Source organism: Lycorma delicatula, chromosome 1, assembly GCF_047948215.1.
Source record: "Lycorma delicatula isolate Av1 chromosome 1, ASM4794821v1, whole genome shotgun sequence".
NCBI classification, from domain to species: domain Eukaryota; kingdom Metazoa; phylum Arthropoda; class Insecta; order Hemiptera; family Fulgoridae; genus Lycorma; species Lycorma delicatula.
This window is the reverse complement of record NC_134455.1, coordinates 160003832-160028447: the sequence shown is the minus strand read 5'-3', so window position 1 is coordinate 160028447 and position 24616 is coordinate 160003832. Positions and strand designations below refer to the sequence as shown.

Here is a 24616-nt window from a genome sequence, read left to right as displayed (position 1 = left end):
TAGGTTCAGTATTTGATTCTTTTGGAATGTAATTAAAATCTGTTGAAGTTGAGGATTCATTGGTTAAGCCTTGTGGGGAATCAGTAATCTCTTTCCAAGAAGTTGGAGCAATCGGAATCTGTAAATTAACACCATGAAGTTGTGGTTTCATAGCTGAAGAAACATTTGGGTATGCAATACTGCTTTTATTGTTTGAATTGAAACAGTAACATTTTTTAAGCAAAAACAACAATCATCATAATGGTCAATAGTCTCTTGCCAAATCACAGGTATACCAACAGGCAAATGCTTTTTTCCCCTTTTAACCACTGGGTTAGTTTAATTTAGCACTTCATGCATACTACATGTGGAGCCCAGGATTTATCTTAGTCTCCCAAGGGATAGTCAAAATAATGTTTGTAAGCAGTTTTCAGCAGATTCGATACTAGTTTTCATTGAGTTTTTGTGGTGAATTCTCCGCAAACATAACAAAAAAATATTTGGAAAATTTTTACTAGACCGATTTTTAATCATTGTAAAATTAAAAATGTTTTAATGGCTGAAAATAGACTGAAATATTACAGAAATACTTAGTTAATTAAAAAATTAATTAAGTTATAATAACCTAATTACTTAAAGTACTTTATAAAATTGTTTCACCATGGAGTGCAATAAAACACAGTGCAAAATTACACACACACACAAAACTTAACAATTCTTTATGTTCACTAAAATAATACCAAAAGTTGTTCTTTCTTAAAAATCTTTCACTAAATTTATGGCATCACTTATGAAACAATCTTTTTAATACATGTGTGATAAAACCACTACCACAGCAAATCACACCAAGAGCTAAACTCATATTGAAGAAAATTTCATGTCTGGCTTGACATGAAATGTCAAACCAGACATCATTTGACTGTTTTGTATCAATTATTGATCTACAGCATGCACCACAATATAAATCAGCTGTGAATAAGCAAACTTACAGATGTACTAACTTATTTGTATTGTTTGTTTCATGAATGATGGAATGAATAAATTTAAGAGGTTGTAACTTAAAAACGTTACGTGATAGAATGTTTCAGAATACATATTCAGCTTCAGTATATAAAGTACTACATAGACACCTACTCTCTTTTCAGTTCTACATTTTGTGTTGACCAGTGTAATGTTTCAGAAAGTCAACTTTAAGCTAGAGCTGAATTAATTTATTCAAAAATAAACTGAGATGTTATAAATTGTAATTTTGTAATTGTAAAGGCTTGGGAGATTAATGATGAGTTAAAATTAATGAAATGTATTTCTTTTGAATTGAAAAGCTTGAAATTTTAGCTAAAAGACAATTTAATAAAAACTAATAGTTCCCTAGATGAGAATGATTTGAAAATTAAAATTGCTGCTATTTTTTATGCAAGAGTATACTCATTCTATAGTTCTGAAAAAATGTGTGTGTGAATTTGCATTTGAGTACCCAAAAACTTTCAACTTTTCAATTGTAAATTTGCAGTCAAAAAAGAATGCATTAGAAACCATTGAAAACATTAGCCAAACAAACTATCTTTAACATTTAATGAACCTTATTCAATTTTACATAATGAAGAAATTTCCATGAAGACTTGGGTCCATATGTCCTTTGTCCATTCAAATGACTAATCCAGAAGTTCTAGGAAAGCATGAATTGATTACGTAATTCCACTGAATTATATCTTATATTAGAATTTTTGACACACATTAAAGATTAGCTAGTTAATACAAAATTTAATATTTTACAACTCAGAAGCATCCCAATGGCTATAAATGATAATTACCTTGAGTAGAAGGAAATAAACCAAGGATAACCAAAAGGAAACAATTTAAAACTTTTAAAAATGTGTATTTGTCAACATTTTTTGAAAATGCTTTGTTAACATTTGTTTTATCTAATGATCCAAAACAAAAAGTCAAAATTTATTCTGATTCATGTATGTGGTTGTTACTCTTCATGTAGTCATAATCTTTTTAAAATTCAGAAAAAATATGTAGAATACATATTCAATTATTCAGTCAAAAACTTTTCAACACACAAACCAGAAGAGTTACGTCCAAAAAACCAAAAAAATGTGTAGCATACTACAATGTTCAACTTAAAAGAGCTCTGTCACTCAGTAGTGTATAGTAATGAAAATTTTTGTTAAAAACCATATATTGATGTGAGATGGGTAAAATAATGTGGAAGATGTTGGTACAGCTGGAGCTGGACTGATGAGGGCTGTTTATTGCCTGTATATTTCAGTATTATCAGTCTGTGTCTACCATTGACTTTTGAACAAGGTTGTGTAATCATATGTTTTTTGTTAAAATGTGGTTAACCGTTGAACTTGTATTTATGGTGGAAACTTATTTAGAGATGAAATCTCTAAATTTTGTGTCTCAGTAAAAGTTCAGGGAGAGATTTGAAAAGGAAGCACCAGTGAAAAGTGTTATCAGAAGTTAGTTAAAAAATTTCATGAAACAGGTTTGGTGTTTGGTTCAGGCACCATAAATGTGCCTGACAAGAGATCAGTTTTAACGATGGAGGTTGATTTTTGACAAGACATTAAAGCGGCAGTAATAATATCTCCTCGTAAATCTTTGCAGAGACTAAGCCAGGAAAAAACATTTCATTACTTTCAGCCCAGACTTTAGGAAGGAGAATGCTGAAATGTTATCCATATTGAATGTGAGTTTTCCATGGGCTAACTAATGCTGACTTTGCTAAAAGGGTTTACTATTGTCAGTGGTTCAAGATGGAAGAATAATTTCTAAAGGATTGAAGCCACCACGATCCCCTGATCTGATTAGTCTAGACTTCTTTCTGTGGAGTTACTTAAAAGAAATTGTTTATAGGAGCAATCTACCCACCTAGCAGGTATTGAAGATTCCTACAAACAAACATTACCAATGCCATCCAGGAAATATGCAGGGTACAGCTAACAAGAGTAGCCAGGAACGTAGTGAAACCTGTTGACAAGTGCATAGAAGTGGATGGGCATCCTTTTTAATACTTGTAAATTATTATTTAAGTATCTGTCAATAAACTTTATTTGCAGACTAAATTAAGTGATGGGGGCCTCTTTTAAGATGAATACTATGTATATACTGGTTCTGTCTCACCTTGCAGAAGTTGTGAATCTAAAAACTGTATAATAAGACTCATGTATTTGAACATTTATGATGTACAACAATATGTGATGTAAAAACATCAGTTCAGGAATTTCTTTTAATTATGAAAATAATATGGAAGTGTTATTATATTTCATTAATAAATTATAATAGTAACATTAAGTTTTCATTTTTATGTTTACACAAATGGGTGCGTACACACACACATATACACATACACATGCACACATGCATGTGCACACACAAGTAATTAAAAAAATTATAAATCAATATTAATAAAAAATTTAATAACCATTTTTAATATGTACAATATGAAAAAGTTATAAAGAAATAACATTGATTTCTTAGGTAAGTATACAAGTTTTTTTAATATATTATTAAAAGTTATAATTATTCATTATCATTTTTATCACATTTTTGTCATTCAAGAATCTTCTGTATCTTTCAGTAATTTTGCAATTACTCTTTTTTTATGAAAAACTTTCCCAAAAATGTTTAAAATATGAAACATTATTCACCATCTTACAAGGCATTCCAATCAAATTATAAATATTCAGTTATGAAATTTCCTTGATACAAAAATAATTTACATATAACTGCTAAATATTACAAAACCCACAAAACATATAGTAAAAATAACACATATTATAACTGTAATATAAAAGCAAGGGCACATTTCTTTTGTAATAATAACCTTTTAAGCTTAGTTGAAATTTAATGTTATAAATAACCAAATAAAATAAGTAACTTGAAAAACATTTGATATTTAAATAATTTAAAAAGAAGAATAACCATTATAGATTTAATTTCTAAGCAACACTACTTATTATACAAAAAAAGTGAAATAAGGTTTTAAATTTTAGTTTGTAAAATAGCCCTTTATAAAAAGACACAATACATTTTAATTAAGAATAAGTTCTCTGAATAAGTAATCACATTTCTGTGTAAACAATGTAAATACAACCAAATAAAATTAAATTAAAAAAGAGAATCTACATTTTGAATTGTAAACAATTATACAGTAGCGTGCAGATTAATTTGTACAAAGATGTTATTTAATAAAAAGTAGCTTTATTTAGAGAAAAAAATACCTGTACAACTTGAGAATATCTAGTACCATAATATGTCCTTTATTCTTAATCACTTCATGTACACGATTTTGGCATCAATTCAACAAGTGTACCAAACATTTTTTTGATTTCTTAATCATAAAACCATTCTGATATTGCAACTCTCCAATAATTGCAAAATTACTGAAGATACAAAAGATTCTTGAATAACAAAAAAAAAGATAAAAATGACAATATAACTTTTAACAATACATTTAAAAAACTATTTTTTGAAGCTCTTCAATGGGAGCACTTCAATCTTTTATTTTTTGGAACGTTTTCCACTTTTTTGGCAGTATGGTATGCCACCAAATATTGTGGTACACTCTACTGCCTTGTGAGAATTTGTTTTGAAGTTGTGTCATAACCCTTTCCTTCAGAATTTTGATAACCACTTTTCAGTTTACCATCTACTGAAAGTAATAAACAAGGGATGTTTGAGGATTCCAAAAAAAATTTTTTTCTGGAGATGTTGGATATGAGCTAGAAATGTAATTTCACCTCATGCTTTTTAGCGTATGGAACCCTGTGCTACTAAAAGAAAAAAAATGTGACATCGGAAAATTTAACATTTTTCTCATCTTCTTTGGCCCAGTTAGCATGTGCTTTGGCACACAAGAGCCTTTTTTGCACATGCTGGTGTTAGAAGCCGCTTTTTAGCTGATTGAGGAGCATTGTCTCCAGCTGCGAGAAGTCTAACAATTGTCACATGTAGATCTATTTCACTGACTGCTAATTCTCAATTTAAGTCCACAGCAGATAATTTTGGATCAAGTTTATTTTTTTTCACTAATAATCAATCCTGTGTTCTGTGCCTCCTGTGTGCCTCCATGCTTTCTGCCTCCGCTGCAAGTAGCAAAACCGAGAAGCATAATTGCAACCAGCTCGGGACAGCCAATCCCATACAACACCGGGGAACTTCTGAGCAAAACCATTGCTCCGATTGCCTATATAAGCAAAGAAACAAAGTATTATGTAGTTTCCCGCTCCAGAGTGTGCGTAAGTACGCACACTTCCGGACCTGGCAACTACATAATACAGGGTTGAGTTTTGTTCGAGCCATTGTTATTATTATTTTTTATTTAATTTTTTTTTGGGATATACGGACATCGACTTCTATGGTCATTAGTTCTTTTTCCCAACAAAAATAAGAAAAAATTTCTTTCCCTGTGTGATAAATTCACTAGCAAACTAGTCAGGCGACTAGTATTACCAGAAATAGAGTTGTTATAGAACATTAAAAACTCCAAATGACAAACGTATACAGAGCTCTTGCCACTATAAAATTCACAATGCATTTCTAAAAAACATCAAATCTATCAAAACAGCCTCAAATTATTAAAAAACTCATCCTTTCATTAAATTCTCAAAAGCTCATAAAACTGCTTAACTTAATTCTTATTTTCTATTGCCTAGTTTTTCCCTTAGGTCATCCTTTTCTGCTCTCTTTTTCCACTTTCCTGAAGGTCTCTACATCGAATTCCAAGGATTCGGAGGTTTCAGAGATGGAATCTTACGATTCCCCGTGGTTGTGGATGGAGGATGTTTTGCTTCCGGTGTCAGATGAACCAGCTCAGATGGTGCGTTGAGCAATGAATCAGAGGTGAGACTCAATGCACTTCCGCTAAAGTGTGTGGGACTACTGAAATGCTCACCCTCTCACTTAAAGGCCTCTGTGCTTTCAAGGGCTCCTCGTTGGTTGTCGTATATTCTTTTACTAAGATTTTAATCTGTCAGTTCCCTAATAAAGAATTTTTCTTTGGTGTCAGGCTTCTACACTTTGGTTTCACTTTCCTTCGCGCTGGAACTGGTTGAAGACTCATTCCTTATTGGAGAACTCTTTTATTTAATACCTGTTTTCATATTTGACGGCTTTTGGCTGCTACCTTAATTGGTCGATTTTTCAACTTCTGATTAATCATGAGTCCAACTATCATTGCTAAGGCTGCGCCAGTGCCTAAGAGCTGGCAGAGTGCCAGTTTAGTTTAAAGGAGGCTGCAGGAGCGGCAGCAACCTGTGCATAAGACATGACATTTGACGATCCGCTAAGAACGATTTTTATAGCTTCGAGGTGCTGACCTTTTAAACGGCTTTATCATCTCCTGTACTGCTACTTCTTCCTTATATTTCGGGCAGTTTCGTGATCTCAGAGTGTGATGTCCATTAAATTTGGCATAAATCGGTGGACCCCTGCATTGGTTACCCGTGTGTAATGAGTCACCCACAACCACAGATTTGTTTTCTCATGTATTTCAGCGCTTTATGTCTGAATTTCTGACTCCAAACCACCACAATGGTGTGCTGAACGGAGAATCATCTAGCCTACAAAATCAAACCTTTATTTTTTTCGGAAAATTTAGATTTATTATACGTAAAGACATGCGATGTGGAGGGTTAGACTTCTCCTTGCGTTGTTTGTTTAATCATCGACATTCCTTATTCATGAAGCTCCTCGAGGATTTCCTTTTTGTGCAGTTTCGTGCACACAACAATACCTTGGAGGTATTTAGCGTACCACGTAGTACAACCTTAATGTCGATGTGTCCAATCTTCTTAGATTTTAGTAGCCTTGACAACTCTAAGTTCGGTGACGATCTCAACAAACTGTTCCATGGCAGTCTTTCTTGTCTCTTTAACAGGTCCTCCTGTAGCTTCAGTGATCCCTCTAACAATTACGAAAGGATTGATTTTAGAAAAATTCCCTTCTTTCTTCTTTATCACCAAATATTTTGGAACTGGTCCACAGGTCAGGTTGAAACTTGTTCGATCCTTCGTTTCTATATCACAAAACTCTACTTTTTTTGTTTTCGCTTGCGAAAACAAAGGCTAAACTGGACAAGGGTTTTTATGTGGACCTTCTGCCACAGGCATTATGAAAGTAGAAGTTGCTGTAAAAGTTTTCCCCCAGTCAGTAAGACGCAAGTTGCGGGCGAAAGGTGGTTGGGCGAGCCCCGGATCTTTGATCCTTCCTGGGTTCTCCAATCAGCTGCTTCCCACAGATTTCATCTGGGTCGAGGAGTCTGGTATTGCCTGGCCCGCTATACCGACACCCCAGGACTCGCAAGTAGCAGTAAGGGCTCCGATACCCTTACCCATGGAACAATCCCTGCCAAGGACTGAAGTAATTGACTGACACTGAAAGGCGCAAGACTTCGGCAGTCAGTGACTTCTAACCCATCGGGTTGGATGGGTTAGAAGACACTGATTGAACATTACAGTGTCAAGCTTCACAACTCGTAGAAATGAATAAGCATGATCTGAATGAATTTCTTATGATACTTTTTTTTTTGCTGGATGAAATTCATTACAATAACTCGAAGCTTGTGCGTAGGAATGTGAAATGTAATTTTTATAGTGTATGAAAAATACTATGCCTGACCAAGATTCAAACCTCCGAATGAAAGGCAGAGACGCTACCATTCGCGCCACGGAGGCTGGCGAAATGTTTTCTAACATTTATTAGAAAATATTCCATCATGTGTATTATGTAACAATAATAACCATGATAAAGACAAGTAATGTCATGTTTTGTTAAACTACTGAAATTTTTTCACTTAATTATTGCAGTCAGAATTTTTTTCAATTAAAATTGTTTTTATTTATTTTTCTGCTTTGACTCTCTTATGACATCACAAACAGAAAAAGTTTTACACTGTACGTTAAAAGTTAAAAAATATGTACTATTGAAATAGTTTTTGATAGTATTTATTTTTTAACCAGATCTAATACATACACGCGCGCGCGCGCACACACACACACACAATAATTAACTTGTCGCTTATTAAATAACTTAAAAGATATTTTCTCTACATAACAGATTAAACATTAAAATATATAAGTATCTATATATATATATATTTTTTTTTAATTAGGAAGCAGCCTGGAATATTACACCAAGTCCTGTAAGTGCTAGTTGGCCAGAGAGAGGTGAAGTACAATTTCATAATTACAAATTTCGCTACAGAGATGGTTTAGAATTTGCCTTGAAGGGTGTTTCATTTACTATAAATGGTGGAGAAAAAGTGAGTGCAAAAAAACTTTCTGTTATAATAAATCAGTTATAGGCTTTGACTTTACTTAAATTTTATTCATTTCATTCAGAAAAAAAGTAATAAAAATAAAAATAGAAAAAATAAAAAATAAATGAGACTTGACTGAGGACAAATAGTTTTTTATTTAGATTTTAATGCCTTTATTTAAATTATTTTTAAACGATTTGTTTGCTTTTCTAGTATAAATATATTGATTGTTAGGTTGAAATTCCCAGAGGAATTTTCAGATATTGTCACTTTAATAACTATTTTACATTTTAAAAGTGTTACAATTTCCCAAATATTTATACTTCTTTTTTTCCTGCTAACAGTCCCTATAAATGAACTGGTTACTGTTAAGGGGGTTACGCGCTACTTTGAGTGATTTTGAGTTTATAAACACATAATTTATGTAGTATAATACATGTAGCACATATACATTGTTGAAATGTGACATATAGCTACTTGAAATTTGGTTGTATTAGTATTTGAAATCCACATTTAAGTTAAATTGTGGTTTGTGAATCATTGCAAAATCCCTTTTAACCCTGGATGATTGGCAGCACTGATAGCCGACTAGCAATCAGTTGATAACAAAACCTATGGTGTTTTTAAAATTCACCCTCTCTTTCCCAACCAGCAAAGGTATGAAATAAATACTTTAAAACCTACCAATTGATGCATCATAATTTGCACCATTGTTATTTTTAAGAAAGAAGTTTGGAACCTTTGAACCCGATTTCTTGCTTATTTTGTCATGTTTCGAGGTGCTACTGGTTTTAAAAAATTGCATACCAGCTCATCTAAGTTACACCGATGTAGACTCAGGAAAAACATTAAGAATTTTCTTGAAATAAAAAGAAACGTTTCAGATAATAAGTTGGATCCAGTTGGTAATAAGCTGAATCAGTAATTGGTAGAGCTGAGTAAGTGAAAAGTTGATGTTAATTTGTGCTGTGGTTTAACAATTTTTTGACGCTTATTTCAGTTGTTTTTAGAAAGCTATATATATATATTAGTGTTCCCCCCCCGTCGCGGCTTCAACCGCAATATTTTTTTAATAGCAGACTTATTTATTTATAAATAAACTATCTAATCAAGAATATTGTTTTTAGATTTTCATTAATCTTGATAAAACGGTAAATAAAAATTTTTATTAAACGTAAATAAGGAAAATACGATAAGCAACGAATTGTTGCCCAACATGTAAATAAAGAAAAAGAAGAAAGATAAGAAAATTGAACAATCTTATGAGAATAATAATGATAAATAAAATTAAAGCCTGTTCAATTTAAAAAAAAGTATCAGTGTATTGTAATTTCTCCTAGCATCCCCGTCACAGCTTCGCTCGCGCTGTATGGTTGCGATATTTAGCCGGTCATGGCTCACTTTGCTGTCCTTCTCGTCTAGGCAGAGGGCTCTGCTTCTTGGACTCCGCTGTGTTCATTAAATTCATGTTTGTGAATATAAATAAAAGTCTGCTCGATTTATAAAAAAATATCAAGTTTATTGTAACACAGACCTGCGGTGGATGTGTTTTTTAGTTTTTGATAATTAATTCTTATGTATTTTTTAGTACTGAATCCGAAAATAACCTTCATCTATTCCATCACGTCAGGATTTTTCGCAAATAGCAAATTTAAAAATTTCTAAAAAGTTAAAAAATTGCAAAAATGTGTTGTAATAAAATAAATATAAAACTTTTTTTATAATAAATTATTATAATATATTCACTTTTTTGGCTTATACTATGCATTTTTATAGCTAAACAGTTGAGTGGTCTGAAAAAAGGGCGGAGGGTAATTAATCCTTTATTTTCTAATGAAAATGGCCACAAAATAAGCCTAATTTCTAATATAGTGCAGATTTAAAAAATTTGTTCAATTTTTATGAGGTACATCACGGCTTTGGAAACCACTTCCCCTCTTCCCACGCCCTTAATGACGAAGTATGTGAACTACTTAAAATTTTATTTCATGTGTCGAAGTTATTCTCTATAGGGTTCATCTCGGTGTAACATCCAGCAGTAGTCTGCCATCATCGTAGTAGTCCATTTTCCGTGATACCTCCTTTTCATTTCTTTCATGTCCTGATGAAATCTCTCACCCATATCTTAGTTAACGGCATCCAGATTTTCAGGAAAATAGTCCATATGTGAATTTAGGAAGTGAACCTTCAAGCTCATGGAAGAGCCTAAATTTTTGTACTTCTGCAGCATGTTCTCAACGATTGATTTGAAGTTCGGATCTTTTTATTGCCCAGAATCTTGGCTACTACGTCTTTAAAGGCTCCCTAGGCTTCTTTATATGCAACCTCCATTTGTTTCTCAAAATTACCATCTTTGAGGTTTTCTAATTTCAAGACCAGTAAAAACACCCTCTTTTAGTTTGGTGGTTGATAAGAATGGAAATTTGTCACAGATATATTTAAAACATTTACATTCTTCTGGTAAGGCTTTGACAAATGCTCCATCAAGCCTAACTTGATATGCAGAGGTGGAAAGAGAATTTTATTCGGATCTATGAGAGCTTTTCGGAACACATTTTTGGTTTCAGGTTCTAATGAAGCTAATTTTTTGAAAAATTAATGAAGCATTTTTGGCCAATTTTTTCTTATCAAATGATTTTCTCTGTTCTGCTATCCCATTCAATAAAAACAAAGAAATTTTGTGTATCCTCCCGGCTGTTCTAGGAGCTTAGATATTATTTTGAGATCGCCGCACGTAATCCACTTGTGACTGTTGTATTTAATTTTATTGAGGACGAATTCCAAATTATCGTAACAGTCTTTTAAATGGATAGATACGTATTCCCACTGCGAAGAAGGACAACTTTGGGGCTTCTTTTGGAAGAATCTATGAACAGTCTCCAATCGGTACTTTCGTACAGAGTGTTAAATCGAGTCAAATGTTCACATACATCTTTGCAAAAGACTGATTCTCCTCTTCCAAAGAAATAAGGAAGAAAATCCTGTTCTCTGTACCTGAACCAGAAAAATAAGGTGCCAGATGCTAGCAGGTTCTTCTCTTTAAGCCTCGAACCAAGCAGTTCTGAATTTTCTTTGGTCAAATATAAGGCTTGAACCAAATCGTTTAGTTTAGACTGTGAATAAAGTTCTGGTGCACAGCTATCTCCGGGTTCGTACTTCTCGATGTTATCTTCATTTAAATTACTTGTGAAACCGTCTATTTCAGGTAAATTTTCTGGTGGAATTGGCACTGGTACGTCTGGACTATTAGGAGCCGAGTGTAAAGCGGATGGCATATTTGGATAGATGATTGCTTTCTTATTCCCACCATTGGAACTCCAAATCTGAACGCTTCTTCTTCACCCTTTGACCACCGTCTAAGTCCTTAATCACATGTGCAACAAACGTAGTGGGATGCTCAGGTTTTGTTTTGATCTCCTATTTTCACTCCGAAATACGTGAAATACCCTTGTCGAACAAAACTTGTTATATTTCTTTATTGCCTTTCCACCCGTTAACTCACCACAAATGTAACAAAAAAAATCTGTTGAATTTTTACAGCCTCTTGAAGCCATTTTGAAAACAAAAAGTTTGCTTTATGGCCTGAAAATATATTTTCCAGCGACAACGCGTTTGATTACGGAGGACGGAAAAAATTAGATTTACGCACGCTGATAGTAGTTGCACGATGCATGAGTGGTGCGGATAGCTGCCAATAAACATGTTACACCTTATTAAGTCTTGTCACAACCTGTTCGCCAACCTCTATAGACCATTGAACTGTTTAGCTATAAGAATGCATTTTATAAGTCAAAAAGTGAATATATTATATTCACTTTTTATAAATTTTTTTATAAAAAAAAAAATGTTTTTTGTCAACTTTATATCACATTTTCGCAATTTTTCAACTTTTTACAAATTTTGAAATTTGCGATTAGCAAAAATTACTAATGCCTTGGAAAAAATGAGGGTTATTTTCAGATTCAGCGCTAAAAAATACATAGAAATCAGTTACCAAAAGTTAAAAAACGTTCCACAACCCAAATTTTGCAGGATTGTGTAATTGCTTCAGAGCAGCTTGTTAGGAGCGAGCCTTAGACCGTGGTCACACATTCACGTGTTCACCAACTGCAGCGCCCGATTGCCTCGCTCTTCGATCTCATTTTCCGTCCTTCCTCTGACCAGAATTGCGAGATCATCGGCATAAGCTAGCGTCTCCGTGCCCTCTGGCAATTACAAACCAAGCACTCCGTTGTATGCCAGGACTCAGAGTAAAGGTCCCAGCACCGACACTTGCAGAACTTCACCAATAGAATAAAACCTTATATGCCCATCCTGCGTACCGCCATATTTCAGCGCTCCAGCAAATACTCCCGCACTTGCCTGCGTAAATATTCACTTATGCCCTTGTTCTCAAGAGCTGACATTATCACGGAACCAAATGCGTTGCGTACATCTAATGATATCAACAGGGTATTACCCTAGTCTGCCAGGTTCCTTGCTTCACTTCAGCGGCCCAACTTACAACCTGAGACAGCACCTGTAGTGTTGATCGGTCCTTCCAGAATCCGTATTGGTTAGCCTGAATACCCCCCGGCATTAAGCTCGTTTACTATTCGTGAAGCTAATATTCTTTCTACGACTTTCCCCATGTTGTTGATGAGGTTCAACGATCGATATTCAATTACTTCATCCGTGTTCTTGTTTTTCAGCAAGAAGGCAACCCTATCCTCCTTCCAGAATCCGGGGAATGTAGTATTCTCAACTCCATAGCTTGCTACTTCTACTATTTCCCAGGGGGCTTGTTTGATTAGCTCCTTCAACACTGCTGCTGGTACAGCAACTGGGCCAGGGCTTCGTCGATCACCAAGTTGTTGCACTGCCGCTGTCACTTCATCTAATGTGAATCTTCTTTTTTTGCAGCCTAAAACGTCAACTACACTTTCTGGTTTGCAGGGGAAGAGCCCTGTGATCTGAGCTTTGGCTTGGGCGCTCGTCTAAACTGGTAGACGCCTACCGAGCCGTTTAGTGACGATGCGGTAGACCTGACCCCATGGATTACATAATTACGTCCAATTGATTACATAGTTTTCGCCAGTGTTCATTTTTTAATTCTTTAATCTCTCTGTTTAACAGTCTTCGCCACTTAACGTACTGCTATGCGGCGGCTTCATAAGCGTCTCCCCCCTCAGCCTTTGTTTTTGCCTACGTTTAGCTTGAAATTCTCTCCGAACCTGTGCTATTTGGTAAGACCACCAATAAGCCGGCTTGTGTCTTCTTCCTGCGAGCGGCAGCTGGGCAATCTCTCGTTGGATGATGTTCTGCAATACGTCTGAGGTTAGTCGAATTCCTGTCATTATTCTTTTCGTCACATTTATGACTGCCGTCGGTGTTTTCTATGCAGTCAACCTCAGAATAGGACCAGCATCTACCGACCTGTGCGATGGATCCGCGACTTCAAGAAATGTGGCCCTATGAACACTTGTTGTTTCGTCTGTGAGTACATTCCACAAGCACTGGTTTTGATCAAAACTACCATCCAAGACAGTTAAGTCTAGGACCGACAAGTTTCCACTGGCCTCATACATCGGCATTTGATCATTGATGCAGTACCACCCTGTTACTCCCAGGAATACAGTAAGCAGTTCTGCACGCCGGTTTGTATACCCACTACCAATAGCCACCGCTATACTGTTGAAATCGCCAAGAATTATGCTTCTCTTAGTTGTACTAGTTATTATATCGTGCAAAGAACTAATTAATTCCTCATATTCTTCCAGACTGACATTAGGGGAAACATATGACTACTGAATCTTCCAATTCGATCGCCATTATTATTCCTTCACTATGCTAATAAAGCCTCCAAGCCAATCTGCCGTTGACATCTAATGGTGACCTCTCCCTGTACATCAGCACACCAATGACTCTTGGCAGCAACGTTTTTATTCGGCTACGAGGTCACCAGAAAATCAGCATCTTGACTTCTCGCCAACTCCTCCACAAGATCGTAGGAGAGAATGCTTCTGTTGGCGTTTGATAATATCAATTTAATCATCCTTGTTGATGCCGTACGTCAAGCTTCCTGTGCGGTGTTCTGTACTATCACAATTGAGGCATCGCTTTGGTTCACGACATTCTCTAATTTTATGTCCTTTGACACCACATTTGTCCTGTTGGGACCCCCGGCACTCGGTGCTCCTGTGTCCAGAACTCCAACATCTGTAACACCTGTCACTGTCCACTCGAATGTAGTCCCGAAATGGACTCACCCTATTTTTATTCTATCGTCTATTAGTTTATTATTTAATGACCTATCCTTGGCGTTAATAAAACAAACCCTGGTGCCGATGTACATTAATACCAAGTTTGAACGCAAAAGGAATTCTTCTATTATTCTGCGTCTAGGATGGAGGTAGTTTGTCCCCAATGCGGATTTTGAGCATTAAAATTCCCTACTAGAATCACTGGTTGAGATAGCTGATTAATGAGCTGCAATAGATTATCCATATTGCAATAAAATTTGGACAAATAGATAATACAGATCGTTGCAGTAATTAGCTGATAAACGGTAATCACTTGTACATTTGTAATTATGCAAAATGTTTCTACAACAATCCCAATCGTGGTTTGTATAGCTACTCCTACTTTAGCTGTTATACGAGGTGCGACAATAAAGTAATGAGACTGATGTGAAAAAAATGTTGCTTACCGTTTTAGTCATGTTTAGTGTTGCCTCCTTCAAAGTAGTTCCCCTCTGATTGCACACACTTATTCCAGCGCTTCTGACATTAATGGTAACATTTCTGGAACTCATCTTCTGTAATATCCTCTAAGACCCTTGTCACAGCTTTTTGGACATCTTGTGTTGTTTGAAAATGGTGTTCCTTGACCGCCATTTTGACTCTTGGAAATAGAAAAAAGTCGCACGGAGCGATATCTGGTGAATAAGGTGGCTGTGGTAGTACTAAAATTTGTTTAGAGGTTAAAAATTGCTGTACTGACAGAGCAGTACGGGATGGCGCATTATCGTGATGCAGAATCCAATTATCAGCAATGTTGGCACGGACACGAAGAACTCGTTTACGAAGTCTTTCTGAGATTTCTTTGTAGAAATATCGGGTAACTGTTTGTCCAGAAGGCACCCACTCTTTATGAACAATTCCCTTGGAATCGAAGAAGCACACAAGCATGCATTTCACTTTTGACTTTGACATACGAGCTTTTTTGGTCTGGGTGAACCCTTTGAGCACCATTGCGAACTTTGGCGTTGTCTCTGGATCGTATTGAAAAACCAACCTTCATCACCAGTGATAACACGGCTCAACAAATCTGGTTTGATTTCCGTTTGCTCTAGCAGATCGGCTGCCACATTTTTCCGTGTTTCTCGCTGTTGTGTGAGATTTTTGGGAACCATTATTTCACAAATCTTTCTCATACCAAGATCTTCAGTTAATATTACACGAACCGTTTCTCGATCGATGTTGAGTTCTTCTGCAATCATTTTCACGGATAATCTTCGATTAGATCGTACGATTTCACGCACTCTGGCCAAGTTGACATCTGTCCGTGAAGTTGATGGTCATCCACTGCGGTCTTCATCTTCAACATTCGTTCTGCCTTCACTAAAAATTTTATGCCACCGAAAAACTTGAGCTCTTGACATAACCTCCTCTCCAAAAGCCTTCTGAAGCTTACCATAAGTTGTCGTCGCGTTTTCACCCGATTTAACGCAAAAAGAAATGGCATACCGTTGCGAAATATTTTGCGGTTTCATTTCTGTGACGAGAGACACAAACACGTGTTCACTTATTACAGCACAACTCACGACTGAGCAGTTGCATCAATGTGCCGCTTGGACTAGAAGTTGTTTATAGACTAATGTCAAAGATGGTGTGCCTACGCAAGCTGCAGGGTTGCCACATCTTGCAAAGAAAAATCAGTCTCTCATTACTTTATCGTCGCACCTCGTATAAGAAGGTTGATCAAATCTAAATACATTGTACTCTTTCATTTGAAAGTTATCGTTTACTTTTAAATGCGTGTCTTGTACGCAAACGCACATTGGTTTCAATTCATCAATCAGGACTTTTCTTCTATGTATCGTTTGGATCGGATCCCTTAATATTCTACTACAATATCGACTCGTACTACATAAAATGTTATGCGTGGTGTCTGCTCGTAGGCCAGCTTTTTTCTTATTTCTATTGCCCTTCCTTATAACGTTAACATTACTCTAAAGAAATGTTGTTATTAAAGAATGGGTGTGTCATTTTCTTTTTCATAAAACACTTAAAATTTTTTGTGATAACATAAAATTTAAATAAGCCAGCAGTTGCAAAGATATTAACAATTAAATCGTTTACATAGCTGTCATTTTGGAATTGATTGAGAAATTTGGTTTATTATTTTTATACAAGTAAACCTCTAGATACCCTAGGAGTATACTAAATTTCAGCTCGGTACGATTTACCATTCCTGAGAAATAAATTTTTATGTTAAAAATACAAAATGGCGGATAGCAAGTAAACTAAGGGTTTCCGGACATTTGTTGTTTTAAAGTATTTTTTTTTTTATTTGGATGTTTCGGGATCATCCATAAATTCTTGGAAAGGTTTTTATAAACAATCTGCACATACCGGGTGACTGAAAAGTAGCTTACACCCCACCGTAACTTTTTTTTATAATTGAGATACTGCATGCGGTTTCCGGCATTCTTCCTTGTACCGAGGGACTACTTCAATGAATGTATATTTCACTCTTTTTGACTTTTGGACGGCTGGAGGCAATAAAAAAGTTTCAAATGGGAACAATGTTCGCCTGATATATCATTTTAAAGAGTTCGATGATATGAAAAAAATTTACAATTAAAACTAAAATTAAATTAAATTTCCGGTTTAATTTTTTTGTTATTTGAGATAACCACCCGATTCTCTCTTTAGAAATTTTCTCCAATAATAGAGGCTAACGTAGTAAGCCCCAATTTCCAGTATTTCAACTTCAGGGGGGCAAGGGAGCTCTAAAATGTCAAATGGGACATATGGTCATGTAATACTTGTTTTAAAGGTTTTGGCGAGACTACCAAATGGTATCGAAAATATAAATTCTATTTAAACAAAAATGGCGACCACAGATGTTATTAAAATAATTAAAAATTGAAAAAATTAACTATAAAAATTTTTAAATACTTCTTTACAGTCTTGAAAATTTTTATTCAATTTAAGTAAATGACAGTTTGCAATTTAATTACTTTTTTATGTGTAATTAATTCTAACTCTTATTTAAAAAACGTCTTATAACTTCATGAATTTTTATCGTAAATAATTTTACTTAATAAAATTATTTCAGTTAAAAAATGTTATTGCTTCTCACCTTATACTAAATGTTCAAACTACCATCTTTGTTCCTCCAAGCAGTAAAACAAACACTGCTCGAAAGCTTTACTCACACTGTGCAAAGTTCTGGTGAAATCCTTCTATATCCTATCTCAATGAGATCCCTTAATTCTTCGAATGAAGTTGGCTGTGAGCAATCAGTGGTTGATTTTAAATACCGCCATAAGAAGAAATCAAGGGGATTCAAGTCAGGTGACCTAGCTGGCCATTCAATACTAGTACATTAACCTATCCAACGATTTGGAAACTGCTGGTTCAGTGCATTTCTCATGTTGTGAATGAAGTACGGAGAAGCACCATCTAACTGGAAAAACAACTTCTGCCGTGAACAAAGGACGTTCGTTTGGTCTACGAGCTATTTCAGTCAAATTGTTACGAGCTGGTATTACCTGTTCGTTCAGCAAAGCACAGTACACATTACCATCTAAGCTACCATTAATGATAAATGGTCCAAGAAGTGTGTTCCCCCTATTATTCCAGCTCGTACATTTAACTACCCTGGATACTGGGTAGGACTTTCACAATACCAGTGAGGGTTTTCTTGGGACCAGTACCTACTACAATGTCTATTAACAGCCCTATATAAAGTAAATCAGGCTTCACCAGTGAACAGTATGTTGAAGCAAGAAATAATTACTTCAACCCTCCTATTGTAATCATTTTCAATAAGTTCTTGTATAATTAAATTTTGTATGGATGGTATTTATGTTTTTTAATACTTTTTGCACTGACCACCTGCAAAATTATTATTTCTTGCAATCACTCTTGCCAATTGTTGATTATTAAGAGAAATTTCTAATATTCCTTTTTCAATAAGGTTGTACTGGGTCGAACAGGCTTTTTATCATCAAAAACAGTACCAGTTCATTGAAATCTTTCTATTAAATTTGTAACTGTGATCCTGAAAATGATTAGGATGCTGCGCATAAAATGCATTAGCTTTTTGTATGTTTTAATTTCTCCAAGTAAAAATACTATTCTTACTTTCTTTTGAATTGAAAAATAAACATTATTTTTTACCCAGGAGTTTTTTCGTAGATTATAGTTTTTTAACTTAGTTAAAAAACAAAACCAGGTTTGTAAGTCAAGTTAAACTTTCTTAATCTAAATTAAGTTTTTAAAATTCTGATTCCTTTAATATTTTTAACCCTTTTTTATTTCCTGATCTTTGTAATTTAAACTTTTTAAGCTTAATAAAAAAATTAAAAAAAAAACATAAAACTTCAAAAATAACACTAATGCAGTTACATTTCAACATTTGTTAGCTACTAATCTCAAGATCAAAAATGAATATAAATTTTGAAAAATGTAACTTTTCTTCGTTAATTGTTGATCTTCTATTGACAATGCCAACTTACAAAATAAAAATTACTTTCTTAAAAGTTTCTTTTGAAATAAAATTGAATTCACATACATCTATTTATTCACACATTAAACTGGAAATCATACTAAGGAAAGGTTTTCAGTCTGTCCAGTATTCCAATCATATTTAACAATAGTTAAATGATCACATAAGGTAATACTAGATTAGGTAATATTATGTTTCCTTAATATATTTTTTGTAACTATATTATTTTAAATATTAATGTGACTTTTAGGTAGGCATTGTGGGTCGAACTGGAGCAGGGAAGTCATCATTAACAATGGCACTGTTTAGAGTGATTGAAGCTTCTAGTGGTGCAATATATATAGATGGTATAGATATATCAACTGTTGGTTTAAATACACTTCGGTCTAGATTGACAATCATACCTCAGGTTAATTACTTTTTTTTAGAAATTGTAGATTTAATCACATGTGTGTGTGTGTGTGTGTGTGTGTGTGTGTGTGTGTGTTTTGTGCATATGTGTTTTGATTTTACATCTAATCCTGGCAAGCAGAAAAGTATATCTGCTCTATTACATCAGATATAAACAGAATTAACTTGTTCATACCATGGCAGGAATGTTACTGACAATAATCTTCTCTTTACTATACTATCCCTTTACTTTGTTAGGTGAAAACAGATATATATGACCATTGTTTAAAAAATGATCTTTTATTGTCACTCATTCATTACTATTACTTATTTTCTCATTCTAACCATAAACAAGGGAATTAGATTTTAACAAACCAAACAAGTTTGTTGCACATAAAAAATTTTAAGATATTTAGTTAAGATCTTAATTTAAATTCATCATAGTAGCATCAGAAACAAAGTAAGTTATTTTTAATTAAGACTGAATCAGACCTATTTCGTTATCAGATTATCTCATTCTGAGTTGTGTTTAAGCACATCCTACTTACTAACAATATTACATCATTCAGTATGTTGACAATGGGTCACCTGATTTCATATCAGAGGCTTTCTGTTTAAATTGATCATAGCAGTAGAATTGTATTGATTTTAAAATTTTAATTTCTCTGTTTTATTCAAAAAATGCAGACAAACTTTTCTTATGTTGTTTCTTAAATGCCCTTTTTGATTATTTACCTAATTAATTATTATTAACTGTTATATTAAAAAAAAATAATTCCATGTAACTGATAATGATTGCTTAACAATCAAAATGAACATAGTTTTTGATTTTTACTTTAAGTAAACAATCCCTGAATATACGCTTGCTAATTTTATTTAAAACTGTATAGTGTAGCTCATTCCATATTAAATCTAATTTAATAAAATTACTATTGTCAATGCAATGGAGAATTTTTATATAATTAGTGGTGAAAAACTTATTTAATCTTGAGTTTTGTGGGGGTGATTTCAGTCAACTTTGCGTAGTCTGGAAAATGTTAACGTTATGCTAGACATTTCCCGAGTATCTTAAGTAAATAAACAAATAACTTACTTCATTTTTTCGTAATTTTTTCTACCGATAAAATTTCAATCTGATTACAAAGATGTTAATTATTTTGTTTCTCTCTTGTACTATAGAAAATGTTGTCCAAATGCTTGGAAAAGACTTTCTTGTATTTTACTACATTTAACAAGTATGAGTTTATTTTCTTCTTTATGAACATTATAAAAGTGAACTAAAATAGTAAAAGAATTACAAGCAATCCAAGACCATTCTGAGCCAATTTCTCAGCTTCCCTTCAGTTGGATTTTTCATGTCAGTGTTGAAGAAGAAGCTGATAATTACTTTGAAAGCCCTTAATGGCCATATAATAATACAACTTTAAAATCAAGTTATAATTTTTATTAATTTTAAACTGGTACTGTATTTTTCTATGCTGTCAGTGAAAATATTTGTACTCATACAACTATAGAAAACTGGAATTATTCTCAATTTATAGCTAAAAAGCAATCATTCAATAAAATTAGTTAGAAAGAGTGTGTATATTTAATCACTAAATCATTATTAAATATTCTTGATAATTAGTTTTGTTACAATTTCATAAGAATATGTGTTGTCTTAAAGTTTATTAAACATGTCATCTTTTATATGAAAAAAAAAAATCTGTACTAAGTTGTTGAAATAAATATTGGAATGTCTTCTAATACAACTTTCCTGTTGTCTTTTGAAGTTCAAATCTACATTCTGTGTTTTAATGTCATTGGTCTACTTTTCAGGCCAATAATAATTTATCAACTTTAGTTGATATGTACTCTTCTGAAAAGGAACTCCAGGAAAAGGAACTAGCCATCACATCATTTTTATATACTATCAAAATGATAAATATTTGCATCATTGTGATAGTTTTTAATTTACATTCGTGTTTATACAAACTACAAGCAGTATTTACGTACTAGTATTTGTTACTAATCAGATAGAAATGAAACATGAGTGCATTCAACAACTAAATTTTTACAGTTTTTGCAACTAAACTATAGCAGAACTTAATTCTGTTCAGTTTTACTAGCATTTTAGGGTATTGTTCTCACTTGTTTTCATTATACAGACAATATTATTTTAGGTATCTATTGGAATTGTGAGAATAGTAGGAGAGTGAAGACAAAAATATTGGGTTATTTGAAGTAAAACATTATATTTCAGTTGTTTATTTTGATTACTGTAATTATATCTACAACCAAATAAACATAACAAATATCAAACAATAAATAACTTTCAGGGATATACAAAATTATTGATGTAATTTTGGTTTTACTTTGATAAAGTTGTCAGATTACACATTGAAATCATTAAAATAAGTAAAAGCAATATTACCAAATCCCCAGCTATGATTAAAAAAATAATTAACAAGTTCTGTTAGATGAGAGTTATATTTATTCAAATTTAACTACTTACAACTCTTCAAAAAATATAAAGCTCTTAAAGAGTTTAAAAAAATAGTTGTTGACAAAAGCGTTCATAGAAGAAAAATTAATAAATAAAAACTATTGAATCAAACCATTAAATCGAATCTTAATACATTAACGTTCTTACAAAGCAAAAAATTGTAATCTTTAATAAAAAGAAAAACAAACAAATAAGAAGTAATGTGAAGTATTATTTCAGTATGTTGTAGCCCTGTACAGTATTATTCAAAATGATATCTTCTAATTTAGTTGTGTTTATTTTCTACAGTAAGATTCTTTTTACATTTCCAGGAGTCTATACTGTTTTCCGGTACACTGAGAATGAACCTAGACCCAGGACACCAATATAAAGACAAAAAACTTCAACAGGCATTGGAAATAGCCCACCTACCTGGATTAACTACACAACTAGACCTAATGGTCATGGAAGGTGGTGAGAATTTCAGGTAGTTAACACATTTTTTTAAATGGGAATGCTCTTGGTATTTTTTTTTACAAGATGTTCTTTATTGTTCCAATATTGTTCAGTTACCATTTAATTAAACTGTAATACTTTTCACATGTAATTTATCCTAATTTTTTTCTTCATATTATCTTGAATAAATAATATAGTTAAAGAAGTACTAATGTATGTTTTTGCTTTTTAAATAATTCATAAAACTGATCGTGTAAATCATTATTTTTTTTATGGTGTAATCACATTCATACTGAAATTCACATAATACTCACATATTTCACATATCATAATCACATAATCACAATATTCATATAATCATAATTTCACATATTTACTCACTTTGCATGTTGATATTTGGTCTTACCCTTTTTGGAGCTGACATTTTTTTAAATTTATTTTCTACTTCATTCATATTTTTTCCTGAAACATTTTTCTACTTAAATAAAAATATATTCAATTTTTTTTTTAAGGCAGTAGAGTATGTTTAAACGGATTATAATTGTAAAAACAGTTATATAAGAAATCATATATGATGGGTCTCTTCAAGAAGTTCCCTATTTTTTTTTATACATTTTTTCTTCCTAAAATTGATTAAGCCTTATCTACTTAATGAACTCCACTTGAGTTGCACTTAACATTTTTGTCACTCTGAATTCTGGAAGTCTCCTTCAAGGTTGAAGGTTATTCTGTCTGCAAAAGAAAGGTCTACTGAAACCATACAATGTGAGTAGAACAGCTAAAGTAGAAAACTTTTTTGCCAAAAAGCTATGAGACAATGTTTTTTGTGTTAGTTGATTTTGTGAATTGGTGCTCACATATGTCGCAAAACAAATTTTATTTCTAATTAAAAAAAAAAAAAAATCATTTCTAATTTTTTGTGGGAATATAATGACATGATCCTGTTCATGTACTGCTTTCTTCTATTTCTTGAAGTGTTCTTGGCTAATGAGTGGAAGACACAATTTTACAATATCTGCAACATGAACAATATCTTATGCGTTATTATATATAAATTGAGATTTTGTTGAAGGATGGTAACATGTTAGTTAAGAACCATTATTTTAAAACTATCACCCATCTGGAAATGCTGGCATAATATTTTATCAGTTAAGCAGTAAATCAGATATGGAGTGATACAGAATTAGTTACATGTTAGGGAATTTCAATATATCAAATACCGATTAGAATGATTGCTCCCTTAAGCCTGATATTCAGTACTGTGCACAGAAGAAGGCCGAAGTATTTTTTTTGAATTTATGGAAAGCAACTGTTGGACCATGGGCATATCCAGAGAAGGGCAAAGGAGGCAGCTGCTCCTCTTCCAAAATGGAAAAAATAAGTAAAACAAAAAAAATATATAAATAACAGATTTCTGAAAAATGTAACATTAAACAACATTTTGAAAGAAACTAATTACAAAATAGAAATACTCGCACCATCTGTGGGAAGATATAAGAACTAGTGTTACATATCATCTTACTTGCGGCAATAAGAGTTTTCAGAATAGACTCCTCACTCTCGTCCCATTTCAGTATAGGATGGGAATAGTCCAGAAATTATTTACCAAGTATATAAGATCGCATGCATTTTTAGTTAGTCAGTGCAGTTGTTACTTTTACAAATGTGTGTAAGTAGTGTATGCAATTTTTTATGACTGGAAAGTTTATTTTTTCATGCTGGCTATCTGCTATCTGATCTGCTATGCTGGCTACCCACTTTATTATAACGAATGGATATTAGAACATTTTTTGGTAAGTAGCCTATGTGACGTTTATTACATTCTTTTATTAATTTTCAGTGTATGTGTCGTAAATTTACATAAGTGCGGCTCTTGCTTTAAAAGCATATAACTTAAAATTTGTTAGTCATCATTTTTTTGGTTATCTTTGTGTGCGTGCAAGTGTTATGCCACTAAGACTTCTTTTGGATCTTTCAATGTGAAATAATGATAAAATGAATTTCGTATTTAACTTTAGCTTTTTGTTAAGTTCTTCTAAATAATCAATACTTTTGATGAACAATTAAAAATAACTCAAAACGTGACCTAATTACCAATATTGTTTCTGGGAATTTCTCGGATTTTTATATCAGTAAAATCAGCTCATTTCTAGTTCATCTTAAATTCATCAATAAAGAAAGGAAAATATTTAACTACCTTATAACAGATTTATGATTGTGATATGAAATTATGGAAATATCCATTTTGGAGTTTGATTTCAAAAAACTGATTTTTAAAAAATATCCATATGTCTGATAAATTTTCAATTGATGATTCTCCCATCAGTTTTACTGTT

At 33.2% G+C, this 24616-nt stretch overlaps 1 protein-coding gene across 1 annotated transcript in view; it reads left to right on the top strand.

The window, feature by feature from the left end:
* Positions 1-24616, top strand: part of LOC142317695 (multidrug resistance-associated protein 1-like) — a 203261-nt gene that overhangs the window by 168487 nt on the left and 10158 nt on the right. Inside the window, exons 27-29 of the mRNA XM_075354243.1 lie at positions 8105-8254; positions 19221-19379; positions 22157-22311. Of these exons, the coding sequence (XP_075210358.1) occupies positions 8105-8254; positions 19221-19379; positions 22157-22311 (464 nt within the window). The remainder of the gene's footprint in view (positions 1-8104; positions 8255-19220; positions 19380-22156; positions 22312-24616) is intronic.